Here is a 14,121-nt window from a genome sequence, read left to right as displayed (position 1 = left end):
CTCCAGCCCCTCCAGGTCTTGGGGCCCAAAGCTGATGATGGGCCCCACAGCTTGCTCCCGGCTGCATCCTACAGTGTGTATCTCCAGGCGCCACTCGTGAGACTTCCGAGCCCTAGCGGAGTCTCCATCTACGGGCCCCCCGGAGATCATGCCAATCTCATGGATAATCGTGTTTCCCCTGTTCTCCTCTTCCCGAGCTTCCCCGGGCTCCTGGTTGCAACTGGGCTATTGATTCCCTTGTCCCACATTGTCGGGCAAGGGTCTGCTAGACTGACCTGCCACGGGCTATTGGCTGGCCAGCATCCTCGGTGCGATCTCAGGTGGAGGCAAGCACAGCTCAGCAGCGCGCCGAGTCTCGGGTGAACTAAAAGCAATCATTTGTGGCATGGGTATAAGACCTATGGTCAGTACAGTAACGCGACCCCCACAGTTCGGGCCTTGGGCCTTGGACAGCTGCCACACGTGGAACCGGCCTGAGATCCTGACCGAGAGGGAAGGGCGGTCGGGCATCCCGGGTGCGAGGAAGAGGCTGAGCTGGTGGTTGGGGTGACCTCTTCTTTGGTTTGTTGGCGGGAGTAGGCGCCTTGTCCGTCTTTCGCCGAGCTGCCTGAGCTTCTTCTACATTGATGTAGTTAGCGGCCTTCCCCAGCATCTCATCGAAATTCTTCACGGGGTCTCGAATGAGATCTCAGAAGAACTCCCCCTCTACTAGTCCATGAGAGAAGGCACTCATCAGTGTTTCCGAGATAGCGGAGGGGACGTCCTGGGCTACCTGGTTGAAGCGCTTGATATAACTTCGCAAGGGCTCAGTCGACCCTTGCTTGAGGGCGAAGAGACAGTGGTATGTCTTATGGTACTTCCTGCTGCTGGTGAAGTGGCGCAGGAAGACAGTTTTGAAATCATGGAAACAGGTAATGGATTCGTTCAACAATCCATCGAACCATTTCTGTGCCGAACCAGATAGAGTATTCAAGAACACTTGGCACTTAATAGTGTTGCTGTATTGATGCAACAGCGCAACGTTCTGAAATTTACGGAGATGATCCTCCGGATCCTTGCTACCATTGTACTCTCCAATGGCCGGGGGCTTGTACCCCTTTGGTAGTTTCTCCTCTAGTACCCTTAGAAAAAAAGAAACTTGCTCATCAGGCTCTCCTCGGGGCTCCTCCCTGAGGACTATGTCTTTCCCCTTCTTTGAGTCCTTGGGCGGGGAGCTTTCCGTCATAGAGGCTTGCGGTTGCTCTTTCTTATTATAACAGTCCGGGCACTTGTGATAATAGTCTGGGTCAGGTTTTCAATAAAAGCCCGGGGGGAACTCTTCAGGTTGTTTCCTCTTAGACCCTCTATCAGAAACATGAGTCGGGTCCTTAGAAACTGCTGGCATTTTATACGATCGCGAAGTAGTGGTCTGTTTTTCGGAAGTCGCTCGCCTCTTGGCCTCCTTGAACAGCTCGTATTCTCCTGCCGTCATGGTCACGTTGATCCGTCTGGTGTCCTCTATCTTCACGTTCCAGAACAGGTGAAGAAAGTTCCCACAGACAGTGCCAAATTGATCCTGTCCGGAATCTGAGTCGGATAAAGGTCGGATGAGTTGTTGTTGGCATTGACGGAGGGGCGACTGAGATACCTTTCTCTTATGCGCTTCCAAAAATGGACTCCCACGTGGTGCTAACGGACGACGATGACTAAGCCGACGGTACCTAAGTTCTGCACACACTCAGACAAACACATGGTCGTTAGAGGCCAGAAACCAGGGAAAAAGTCCCCGGAGCAAGCCCTCCGACGCTCAAATCAGATACTTTTCCCCCAAAAGAACAGTGTACGAAGGAAAAAGAAAGTAGAAGACAAGTGTGAATGTGCGAGAGAGCGTACCTACGTAAGGGAGAGAATCTCTCTTTTAATATGACAGTGTGTACCTTCTGGAGCCTGACTGATGTCAGAGAATGTCGGGTATCAGGACCTGTCGGGTGATAGAGGACACATGACATCCTCCTATAGACTGAAGGAAGGTTCCATTCGCAGGTGACCGTAGATGGTTGGAATATTCCCTGACATTCAGCAGTTATACTCTGACAGGTGGTTACGATTCCCTGGCCTCGTTATCGTGTAACACCTCTTGTCCCGACCTTCTGGCTCGACCGAGAATGAATAGGGCAGCTCAGGCTGTTCTGTTGGGTATAATACCTAGCCTAAAGCTTGAGGGGTCGGGAGCTGTGATGAGATCGCCCAAGAACCGACCAGGAGTTGACTGATCGGGAGTTAACTTGCTGAGAGAACCAGACTTGGACATAATCGATCCGTGAGAACCCGACCAATCGGATCCTGGTCAGATATTACTCCAACTACCCCTCATGTTTTAGACCAGGGTATATGATATGGAGTCCTGGTCTACGAGCACCCAACCGGGAACTATGTTGCTACGTAATCCCACGGTCCTGCTTCTCCTTTTCCTAACCGTCGACTGTCACATTCCCTTGACTTCTGACTATCACGTCCCCTTAACTTCTGACTATCCGACTTTATTGGTTCCCACTATTATGCACCGTATCACTTATAATATTTAATATTCTTACCTATAATATCTTCATTCTGATCTAAATAATTAACCTAACTAGTAATTTAATTAAATAAAATTTATATTTTACAACTCAATGTAAGAAGAAAAGAATAATTTACTCTTGTTGTGGTTGGACAAAGGGAAGAAAGTCAACTTGTAAAAAGTTGCTTGTTGAAAAAAATAAAAGAAAGACCGAAAATAGGATGAAAAAAAAAAAAGTAAAAGAGAAGAAATTTATTTTCTTCATTAGCAACTCGGTTAAGTTCATCTTTCGATGAACTTTCATTATTAGTCATTCGTAGTTTATTTTTTTTCGTGTTGGTCATAAAATAAATTGAAGGAAATACTGAGAGTAAGTGTATTCATTTTTTGTCATATCTTTCGATGAACTTAGTAATGATACAAAGAGAGTAAAACAAAACAAAGTAGAAGAGAAAGGGGAAAAAAAGGTCTCTGTTACGAAGAAGAGAGAAAAATTACAAATTTACTGTCGTCAGAAAAGAGGAGTTAAAATAAAAGAGGGGGACACAACGGGCGGCTGCGTGAGAGAAAACAAAAGCAGAGAACAATGTGACTTTGTCCAGAGGATAATGTTGGAGGCAAGGCTCATCTCTCTGGGGAATATTTAAAGTTTTTGTAAAAAGTAAAATAGGTTAATAATTTAAAAAGCATCCACTTATTATTGTTTTCTTTAAAAGAGCATTCCTTTAAAAAAATATAAAAACAATAGTCAATCATATTTTTATCTGAAAATATTCTTTTTTCCGTAACGGTGCACTAGTTATGATTACGTTGACTCAATATTACTTTTTAATTTAACTTAATAATATTATTATAGATGAAATAATATTAAAATAACCTTTATCAACTTAATCAAAATTATATAAATTCCATTAAAAATCATTCCAACTCGTCATTATCATTCAATGATATTATGTTCTATAAGAAATTTTAGTCAAATTTGAGTCAATAAAAAATATTTTAATATAATATGGTTATATTGTATTTTTTTATTAAACTAAAGAAATTTTATTAGGTGGACCTGCTGACAATAGAGAGGAGATTCTCTGAATCATTTTTTACAGTCCAAAGGATATTCTCTTTTTATCATATGATCTTCATCCATTTTATAAATAGGGATCATATATTTCTATCAATATATGCATAGAAAATATCCTTTAGATTGTAAAAACGATCGAGAGGATCTGACTTGGCTGAAATAATATTGAAATAAGGATATTTTTGAACAAAAAAAAATTTGTTTTGATATAAAAAACTTTCACCAAAATAATCATAAGGGTGCTTTTTTGTATCTGCTTGGAAAATTTAAAATTCGGAGATACTTTTTTAGAATTTTGCCGATAAAATATTCAAATTTCAAATTAGAAAGAGAATGGATCGGACCGTTAGTAACGAGGGCTAATTTATAAAACTCTTCCATCCATGTGACAGCGAGGCTTCATAAGCAAGCAGAGACAAAGTGAGACAGTTCCTGTCCCGATGCGAACAGCTGATCCACATTCCTCCTTTATCGATCGACGGAATAACAAAGGAGAGACGTAGCGCCGGAGAAGGGGAGACGAAGCCATCGCCTCGCCGCCGTCCGTCACGATGCGCTCCCTGTTGATCCTCCTCGCGCCGCTGCTGATCCTCCTCCTCCCCTGCACCACCACTGCGGCTTCCTCGGGAGACGCCTCGGCGCTCCTCGCCTTCAAGTCCGCCGCCGACCCCGGGAACTGCCTGGCCTTTCTCCCGTTGGCAGAAAATGCCTCCGAAACCCACTGCAGATGGCCTGGAGTCTCCTGCTCCGCCGCAGGCCGCGTCGTCCGCCTTGTCCTCGAGGGCGCTGGCATCACCGGGTTCTTCCCGGGAGGTACTCTCGACCGCCTCGACCAGCTCCGGGTTCTTAGTCTCAAGAATAACTCCCTTGCTGGCCCCATTCCGGACCTCTCGCCGCTGAGAAACCTCAAGGCAGTGTTCCTCGGCCGCAACCGCTTCGGAGGCCGGTTCCCGGCCTCGATCCTCTCCCTCCGCCGCCTTCGCACCATTGATCTATCCTACAACCATCTCAGCGGACCTGTCCCGCCGGAGCTTGCGGCGTTCGACAGGCTCAGAGCCCTCCGGCTCGAGTTCAATCGCTTCGATGGCACCATTCCCGCACTGAATCAGTCCTCCCTTAAAAAACTCGATTTCTCCTTCAATAACTTCACCGGACCGATCCCCTCCACCGCCGTCTTGTCCTCCTTTGACGCCTCCGCGTTCGCCGCCAATCCTGGGCTCTGCGGCGGGATCGTCAAGAGGGAGTGCAACGACTCTCATATTCTTTTCTTCCGCGGTGGCAATGGCTCTCACAACGGGCCAGCACCTGTGAGCGCTGTTTTAGGGCTAAATCAAGGGATCCATCTCCCCGGCGCGGCCGCGTCGTCGTCGCCGCAGAAGACACACAAGAAGCCCATCGTCATCATGATCGGGTTGCTGGCCTGCTCCATGCTGGCAATCGGGATCCTTGGAGTGCTGTTGTCGGTGCAGAGGCGGAGGAAGAGAATGAGGCAAGGTGAGATCCTGAGCCCAGTGAACCGCAGTAGCAATGGCGTCTTACAGGCAGCTAAGCCCGAAGTGGAGCCACTGGAGAGCTACAATGAGGAAATTGAAAGCGGAAACAACGAGCTGGTCTCGGTGGCGGCGCAGGCGATGTCGGAGGAGAAGGTGAAGAAGCTGGCCAAGAGTGGATGCTTGGTGTTCTGCGCCGGTGAGACGCAGGTGTACGCGCTGGAGCAGCTGATGAAGTCGTCGGCCGAGATGCTTGGGAGGGGGAAGTTAGGAACGACGTACAAGGCAGTGTTACAGAACAGTCTTATTGTGACCGTGAAGAGGTTGGACGCGACAAAACTCGCGGCGACGGGGAAGGAGGCGTTCGAGAGGCACATGGACGTGGTGGGGAAGCTGCGCCACCCTAAATTGGTGTCATTGAGGGCTTACTTCCAAGCTAAGGAAGAGAGACTGCTGGTGTACGACTACCAGCCCAATGGAAGCCTTCAGGCCTTGATTCATGGTATGAACTTCTTTCGTTCATTGTCTTCGAATGCGTTTATATGTTTTGCTTGCAGTTTTTAGTTGTTGGAACTATTTTGCTGCCTAAAAGTTGTTTTTTTCCTCTTGATAAAAAATTTGATGTTACATTTTCAAAAAAAAAAATAAATTATCTTTTGTTGCTCGTTGAGTTTATTTGTAATATGGTTTTCTTCTATGTCTGTCACCATTCTGAATTAGTATTTTTGTATCATTCCCTTTTTCTGATTTAAGTACAATTTAGCTGCATTAATTTGACTCTCGAGTTTGATTTAAATGTTTCATTTTGTTCTCTTTACCTTTAGTTTTTCATTCACCTGGTAACTTCTTTCATCTGGCTATATTTATACTAGTCTGTTATCAAATTTTAGGAACAATTATTGTTCTATTGCTTCCATGGTCCATATATTCATCTGGTTCTTGAAAAAAAATAATGAAATATATAATCGGTCAAACTTTTCAAAATAGCTCTTTAATTTTATTGGATGTTCGAAGTTTTTCCTCTATCAACTTGGTGTTTGTTTTGGTGTGCTATTATTAGAAATCAATTTTCTGAATTCTTATGGCATTCATTTGTTTTGTTCTCCATATCATTGCACTATGTTTGATTCTTGCAGCTTGAATTGAAGAATGATTTCCGTATTTTGTTAGAACCTTTGAAATATAGTTCGGGTTTAGTAACTAAATTTAAGCTTGTAACAATATTCCATTAGCATATAACAAAGTTAATCCACTGTCATGATATCATTTTATAATCAATTTAACTGTTGTCCAAACGGGTAGCACGTCACTTCATATGACAACACTTCATCGTCACCCATCAGTAAACATGTCCATAAGTTAATCAAAATTAAGATAAATGGCATTAAATCTAGTTTTTCTTTCAATATTTTAATTTGAGGAATGATGTGGTGATGTGTGTCCCAAAGCCTTTCAGATGTCAAACAAAACTGACTCTTTGGGAACTTGAACCTCAGGTGTTTCCCATCTTGATACACAGACCTAACTGACAACACAAACTAACCTCATCAGTTTTTGATGGCTCCATTTAAGTCTTGTGCAATGTGTTAAATGATAGTGTGATAGATTGGTTTAAAGCACATTTATCAATTACTGGTTTGACATATATCTGTTAAAATCCTGATTTAGCAATTAATTCAAACTTAAGTAGTGTTTCTCCTTTCTTTATTTGACTTGGCTGATTAATAATTTTCGGCTATTGGAATTCAGAAATCAATCTTCTGAATCTTCTTTCCTTTTTATTTTATCATTGTAGATATTGTTTTGGGGTTTTATCATTCTAGTAATCTAGGTATCAAATTAATTCAACATAGGTCAATCACTTCATTGCAAGACAGTTGATATGCTTGGAACAAGATTCACAATAGTATTCTCTATATACGAACACATAATTTACAAGTGCAATGAGACTCAATAAGCTTCCATCCTTCAGAAAAGAAATACGCTATACAAGAACATGTAAAACCTGTTAACGTTGAACATCACTATTTTGTTTTTAAAAGAAACGCTTTTAAACCCCAAATCCTAAACCCTGAACAATCCTAACTAATTGCTAGAATGGAACATATATGAGTGCTAGGCCTTTAAAGAATGGCTGAATATATTGTTTAGCTGCGATCATGTGAGAAACAAAATTCTGTCCATTATTTGCTCATGATTTCTGAGTTTAGCTGCGATCATGTTCTATTAGATTTTGCAAAACTATTTTGCTATTTGAAATACCAATCCAATGAAGTCGATTCCTATGGTTTGTGTCATACAGGTTTTTCTCATTTCTCTTGGATTACTCAATTTTTTTGTGGAAATTAATTTCCTCTTCAGGCTCAAGATCGACAAGGCCAAAGCCTCTTCACTGGACCTCATGTCTAAAAATAGCAGAAGATGTTGCACAAGGCCTTGCCTACATCCACCAAGCTTCTCGTCTAGTTCATGGCAACATTAGATCTTCCAACATTCTTCTTGGTTCTGATTTTGAGGGTTGTCTCACCGACAACTGCCTATCATTCCTCATGGAGCCATCTGACATCGAAGACGACTCCTCAGGGTATCAAGCACCAGAAGCCCGACGGATGAATGGGCCTTTAACTCAAAAATCCGACATATACTCATTCGGTGTGGTACTACTGGAACTCCTCACAGGGAAATCCCCATCTCAACATCCAGCCACAATTCCAGCCTGTTTACCTTCTTGGGTTCGATCAACACGAGAAGACAGTGGAGAAGATGAGCAATTAACGATGATCGCCCACATCACTGCAGCTTGCTTACAACCTTCTCCAGACAGTAGGCCAACCACATGGCAGGTCCTGAAAATGATTCAGGAAGTGAAGGAGGCCGACACAGGGGACAACGACAGCGATTCAGCCTCACTTTCCTAAATCTTTCTGGGTTTGTTATGAAGAAAACCAGCTTGGGTAGTCTACAGACGGAACATCAAACCCCAAATCAAAAGGTTTATGTGGTAAGATTTCTTTAGCACTTGTAGCTGCTTTGCTGCTGCATCATTGAATTCTAAGTCCATTGCTCATGTACTTTTGTAGCTGCTTACATGTAAGAGTATTTAGTTTGTTGTTTATTTGAATACTGGTTTGCTAAAATATGTTTTACTTGTTGATCTTGGAGCAATCTTTTGAGTCTAAAAAAACCATGCATAGTAGGATCGGTTATCATAGTTGGGAAAATCTACTAAATATAGAGATGAAGTATTAATTTTTACCGGTATTTGGTGGGATCAAAACTTTAAAACTAGATATATCAAAAGGGCATACAACATCTCTTTTTTTCCAAAAAAACGAAAAAGGTAAAAAACAAAAAAAAAACATCTCATGAATGGTTCTATATCAAAAAAATATTTTATTATTATTATTATTTTGACATTGTTTTAAAAGTTTTTCAATATCCAGTAGCTACACATAATTATTATATATTACTTATCGCACACACGCCCATAAATTAGATTTGATAAAAATATGTCAAGCTCGAGAATTCCAGTAACAAAATATTGTAACAAATTATCTTTTTTAATTTTTTATATTAGATATTAATCTGATAAGAATAGATATTATATTTGATCTTAGTCAAAAGGTCGAGAAAAGTATATTTTTTAATATTGTCGGTTAGGATATTTATAAAATTCTCACGGTGTTACTAATCTTAAGGTATGTATATTTTTTATATAAAAATAACTAGAGAAAATTACTAATAATTTATTTTTGGTGTGAAAAAAAAATATTAACATAATTTGATTTTAGAGTTCATCAAAATTAGCTATTAAAATATGTAGATTCCTAATAAAAAAATAATAAGATAAATACTATTATATTAAAATATTTTTTTATTAATTTAATCTAAATTATTTAAACTTCATTAAAATTATTTTAAATTGGTTAAAATCATTTTAAAATGATGGTACAGTGCTACAATTGGTTAAAATCATGATAAAATAATTGTACAGTAGTTACAACTAAATCCTAAATTTTAAACTTTAAACCCTAACTCTAAATATTATCCTATTGAAATACTCTTTATCAATTTAATCAAAATTATTTAAATTTCATTAAAATTATTTTAAATTTATTAAAATCTCAATCATAATAGCTATGGCCGAAAGTAAGGATATTCTAGAGATTAAATATATATATATGGTGTGGAGCTCATTTGATGAGTTTTTTTTATAAAAGTAATATATATATTTAATGATTTGTTAATTGTAGGACGTCCTTGTCCTTTTATTTATACTATCAAACTAATAAAAAAAATCCTTCACAATTTGCTTCAAAATTGCAACTTTCCTTGTTGAAGCACCCCCATTACATTAGTTCATATATTTTCGGTGCCATGGTATAGCCAAATTGATTATCATTTAATAGATTTATAGAAGCGAAGAATTGTTGAATTTAGTTATAGATAGAAGAATTATTTTTCATGTGATGATTAACTTTAATTTTATTATGATAATATTTTATATCTTAACTATTCCATCATCATTAGAGAACAATCGAAATTATAAATTAGTGTGGTAAAAAGTGAATATGTTCGGTCCTAGTACTTTCACCAACTCGTCCCAAGGTCAACACGGAGGAGGTAAATCACGGACAGTTACTAGCCTTTGGAATAGTGACTAGCATATAAGGGAGATATTTACCTCAGATTTACTGAGATTCGAACTCCAGACCTTATTATGGCAACACCTCATGCGCTAGCCATTAGACCCATTTGAGGGGACATCGGAATTATAAATTATTGTGATAAAAGGCAAATATGCTCGCCCCCAGCACCCTCGCCAATCCGTCTCAAGGCCAACACGGAAGAGATAAATCACGGGCGGCTACTAGCCTTTGGAATAGTGACTAGCACATAAGGGAGGTATTTACCTCGACTTTGTCGAGATTCGAACCCCAGACCTCATTATGGTAATACCTCATGTGCTAGCCACTAGACCCATCCGAGGGGACTTATATTATAAATTATGTGGCAAAAAGATGATTCGCTCGCCCTCAGCGCTCCCGCCAATCTGTCCCTAAGCCAACACGGAAGAGGTAAATCACGGATGGCTATTAGCCATTAATTCAAATGAACCATGTTTGCGCTCGCCCTCAGCGCTCCCGTCAATTTGTCCCTAGACCAACACGGAAGAGGTAAATCACGGATGACTATTAACCATTAGTTCAAATAAATCATGTTTGCAAATGGCCAATGATCGAAATTATAAATTATGAAGTTATAGTAAATGGTGGGATAAACTTCGTAGATTCAAATCTCACCGGGAACCTGCTTGATCATCCGTCGACCGTCTGTATTTATTTGCGATTTTCAATTTATATCAGTAAAAATTTTAATGAATCAATAATATTAAATATTGTGGCACAACAATTAAATCCAACCATGGTGGTGGTCACCCTTCAAGAGGTAGAGAGACAGAGATCAAGTTACACAATTGACGCGCCGATGCTGATTCCGCTCCTTCACCGTCCTTTCATTCCGGCGAGCTGCGCGAAGAGCTCGTTCGCCATCTCCGTGCTCGAGTTCTCCAGAGACTGGTTCATGGGCGTCGCCGCGTTCGTGCTTGCCGCCTCCGCTGCCTTGCTGGCGTTGTCGTCCTTCGACGTCGGTTGTTGCTGCTCGGGCTCCGGCGGGTTCGCTTCCTGCAGTTGCAGCGCGTACTCGAGGTTCCAGAGCACGTCGCCCATGGACGGCCGGTCGACGCCGTACTCCGCCAGGCACTTCTCGGCGGCCTCGACGAACTTGCTGAGCGAGTCCTTGTTGATGGTGCCGACGATGGTGGGGTCGATGATCTTCTCGACGAGGCCCTTCCGCTTCCACTGCAGCCCCCACTCCGCCAGGTTCACCTGCTCCCGCGGCAGCGCCGGGTCGAGCGCCGGCCGAGCGCAGAGCGCCTCGAACAGCACCACGCCGAAGGAGTACACGTCCGACTTGTCCGTCAGTTGCTGGCACCGGAAGTACTCGGGGTCGAGGTAGCCGAAGCTGCCCTTCACCGCAGTGCTCACGTGCGTCTGGTTCATCCCCGGCGCGTCCTTCGACAGCCCGAAGTCCGACACCTTGGCCACGAAGCTGTCGTCGAGGAGGATGTTGGTGGTCTTCACGTCGCGGTGGATGATCCCCTGCGCCGTGCCGGTGTGCAGGTAGTGCAGCCCCCGCGCCGCCCCGATGCAAATTTCCAACCTCTGTTTCCAAGTCAGGGGAGGTAAGCCATTGCCGTAAAGATGGTCCCTAAAGGGCCCGTTGGCCATGTACTCGTACACCAGGATCATCTCCGAGCTCTCATCGCAGTAACCGATGAGCGACACCAAGTGCCGGTGCCGGAGCTTCGACAGCATCTGGATCTCGGTTTGGAACTCGTTGATCCCCTGCTCCGACTGCGGGTTTCCTCGCTTCACGGCTACCTGCGTGCCGTCCTCCAGCTCGCCGATGTACACGTTCCCGAAGCCGCCGACGCCGATCACCGCGTTCTTGTCGAAGCTCTTGGTCGCCGTCTGGAGCTCCGCCAGTGAGAAGTAGCGGCCGAGGCCGGCGGTGGAGGAGAAGGTGTAGCCGCTGCTCTTGTGCGTGCTGTAGCCGTGGCCGTAGCCTTTGCTCGACGACACGAAGCTGGTGTTCCCGGTGTTAACAGGCAGGAGCCAGGAGGAGAAGCTGCTCCTCCTCTCCCAGTCATGCGGCCGCTTGTGCCATTTCACCATCATCGCGCAGAGGCCGGCGAAAGCGCCCAACATCATAGCGAATCCGACCGCCGCCACCACGGCCTTCGATTTCCCGCCGCCGCCGTCGTCGACCTTCGACCCGTCGACACCGAACTCTCCGTCCAGGCTCCTCACCGAGTTGCTCATTTTAAGAATCTCAACGCCGTTGAGCAGAGCATCGACTCTGCCAGTGACTTCCTTCGTCGGGCCGATCTGGATCGTGATCCGGTCCGTCGCGACCGAGGCATTGACGACGATGTCTTTGTAGTACGGCGTAGCGAGCGCTCCTGTGACCGTGGAGAGGTCGAGGCCGGATATCGCCATCTGGCCGTTGATATACACGTTGAAGTAGAGGTCGTTGAGGGATTTGCTGACAATGTCGCAGAAATGGAGGCGGAGGAAGTAGGCGAAGGCGGGGTCGACGGCGAAGTGCCACGTCACGTTGAAATTGGGATTCGCCACCTCGGCGTCTCCCATATTGACGGCGGTGGAGTAGACCAAGTTGGGCGCGATGAGCGGCGTGACGCCCTCCGGGTACTTGATGATGCCGGCGGAGACGGACACGTGCTCTGCAGCCCCCGGCGACTGGAGAAAGGGGTCGTCGGGAACCCAGGAGCGTCCGAGCGTGTCGTTGGCGGAGGTGATGGGCGGGCCGCCGACGTTGATGTGGTACGCCACCTGGTAGGCGTAGAGGGAGAGGCCAACGATGTCGCCGACGGGGGCGATGGTGGAGGCGGTGTCAAGGACGAGCGCGTCGGGGGCGGAGACAACCTCAACGCCGTTGACGAAAGCGACGGAGTCGTGGAGCGGGGAGAAGCGGAGGGTGAGGTTGGGGCTGGTGGCGTTGACGAGGTACTCCTTGAGGACCCACTCGGAGGGGTCGTCGACGGAGAAGCTATGGAGGAGGACGAGATCATCGGTGGAGACGGAGAAGATGGCCGCGGTGAGATCGGAATCGGAGTTGTCGAGGGGGAAGAAATAAAGGCGGATCCAGTGCCAACCAGGGCGGGCGAGGGTGAAGCTGTAGGCGGATTCGCCATGGAAGATCCTGGCGGAGAGGTAGAGAGGGGAGGGGACGCCGGGGGCGGAGGGGACCGAGACACGGACTTCGTCGGAGGCAGCGAGGAACGGGGTGGTCTGCTCGTCGGTCATGAACACTCGGCCGTCAGGCATTGCGACACCGGAGGTGGCGCCGCAGTCGAACAGGAAGCTGTCAGCAGGGGCGAAAGGGGCCGCCGCCGCTGCCGACTCCACAGCGCAGGCCACGCAGATGGCGAGGAAGATAAACCAATCCACTGCCTCCATTTTTCCCATCGACGAGATTCGCAGGCGGCGCATGCGCCTCTCTCCGATCCCCTCCCGGTGTCGGGCGGGAAGGAAGAGAGGGGAGGAGAGGAAAAAACGGTTATATTTAGTTGTTCATGGCGCCAAATTCCACATAATTGGCAACTGTATTTTGCTGCCATTTTTATTTTTTAAAAAGGTTTGTTCTATTTGTGGAAAATGAAGAAACCGCCTCCTATTTCTACTCTCGTCCACAGATTAATGATTTTTTTTTAATGTAAGAAACAAAAGAATCATTTAAATTATGTACCTCAAAATATTTTTATAAAAATTATTGATGATGGCATTTCTCATGCTCGGGCCGCTCCTCCCCTTTCTCCTTAAACCACGGCTAGGTCCGTCCTCTGATCGATTAAATATCGGTGTCCAACGAATTAAAAACACGTCAAGGACGGACTCTATTGCGGAGATCAGATCTTATGTCTTGGGATTTCTGTGTCTCCGTGTCTCCTTCCTGATTGGATGGGTTAGATCACATTTTAAGGATGTAGTATACATCACGAGATTGTAATGACCATCCGATCGGGGAGGAAATATGGGGATATGAGAATCTCAGGACAAAGGATCTGATCTCTCTATTGCGGGCGTGACCCCTTATAAAGTTAAGTCAGTGTTAGTGTGTGTATTTATATATCAAAATAATTTTTTATATATTTTATGAGTAATTATTTAATAAAGATATAAATTTATCATTAATTATTTATTTTTCCGTACGTATATAATTAATAATAAAGTCCCACAGATTAATGGGTATATTAATCTGAAAATAGTTTTGATCGGATAAATATCTAAAGGGGACATGAATATCTAAATCAACGTTGAATATGACTAGATCGAAATAGATCGAGGGATGGATATCCAAGTTGTACTTGAGGGTACCTTGAATTTAAAGGTATACTAAGCACGACCCGCTCAAGAGGAGACCACATATTA

At 44.5% G+C, this 14,121-nt stretch overlaps 2 protein-coding genes across 2 annotated transcripts; one reads left to right on the top strand and one right to left on the bottom strand.

Moving 5' to 3' along the window:
• Nucleotides 1-4,019: 4,019 nt before the first annotated feature.
• On the top strand, nt 4,020-8,259 carry LOC122007076 (probable inactive receptor kinase At5g67200). Its single transcript, XM_042562839.1, has 2 exons — nt 4,020-5,609; nt 7,469-8,259. Exons 1-2 carry the CDS (start codon nt 4,169-4,171, stop codon nt 8,023-8,025), a joined length of 1,998 nt encoding a protein of 665 aa, XP_042418773.1. The 5' UTR covers nt 4,020-4,168; the 3' UTR covers nt 8,026-8,259.
• Nucleotides 8,260-10,611: 2,352 nt separating this feature from the next.
• LOC122004712 (probable receptor-like protein kinase At2g21480) lies at nt 10,612-13,182 on the bottom strand. Its single transcript, XM_042559557.1, has one exon. It carries the CDS (start codon nt 13,180-13,182, stop codon nt 10,612-10,614), a length of 2,571 nt encoding a protein of 856 aa, XP_042415491.1.
• Between the last annotated feature and the right edge of the window lie 939 nt (nt 13,183-14,121).

This window comes from Zingiber officinale, chromosome 7B, assembly GCF_018446385.1.
Source record: "Zingiber officinale cultivar Zhangliang chromosome 7B, Zo_v1.1, whole genome shotgun sequence".
NCBI classification, from domain to species: Eukaryota; Viridiplantae; Streptophyta; class Magnoliopsida; order Zingiberales; family Zingiberaceae; genus Zingiber; species Zingiber officinale.
Note: the sequence above shows the minus strand (reverse complement) of the source record. Positions and strands in the feature narration are given on the sequence as shown.

Bases quoted from the DNA above. Each gene is read 5' to 3' on its own strand.
- LOC122007076 (XM_042562839.1), top strand. From the start codon at position 4,169: ATGCGCTCCCTGTTGATCCTCCTCGCGCCGCTGCTGATCCTCCTCCTC. The intron at 5,610-7,468 runs GTATGAACTTCT...TTTCCTCTTCAG, and splicing joins CCTTCAGGCCTTGATTCATG to GCTCAAGATCGACAAGGCCA.
- LOC122004712 (XM_042559557.1), bottom strand. From the start codon at position 13,182: ATGCGCCGCCTGCGAATCTCGTCGATGGGAAAAATGGAGGCAGTGGAT.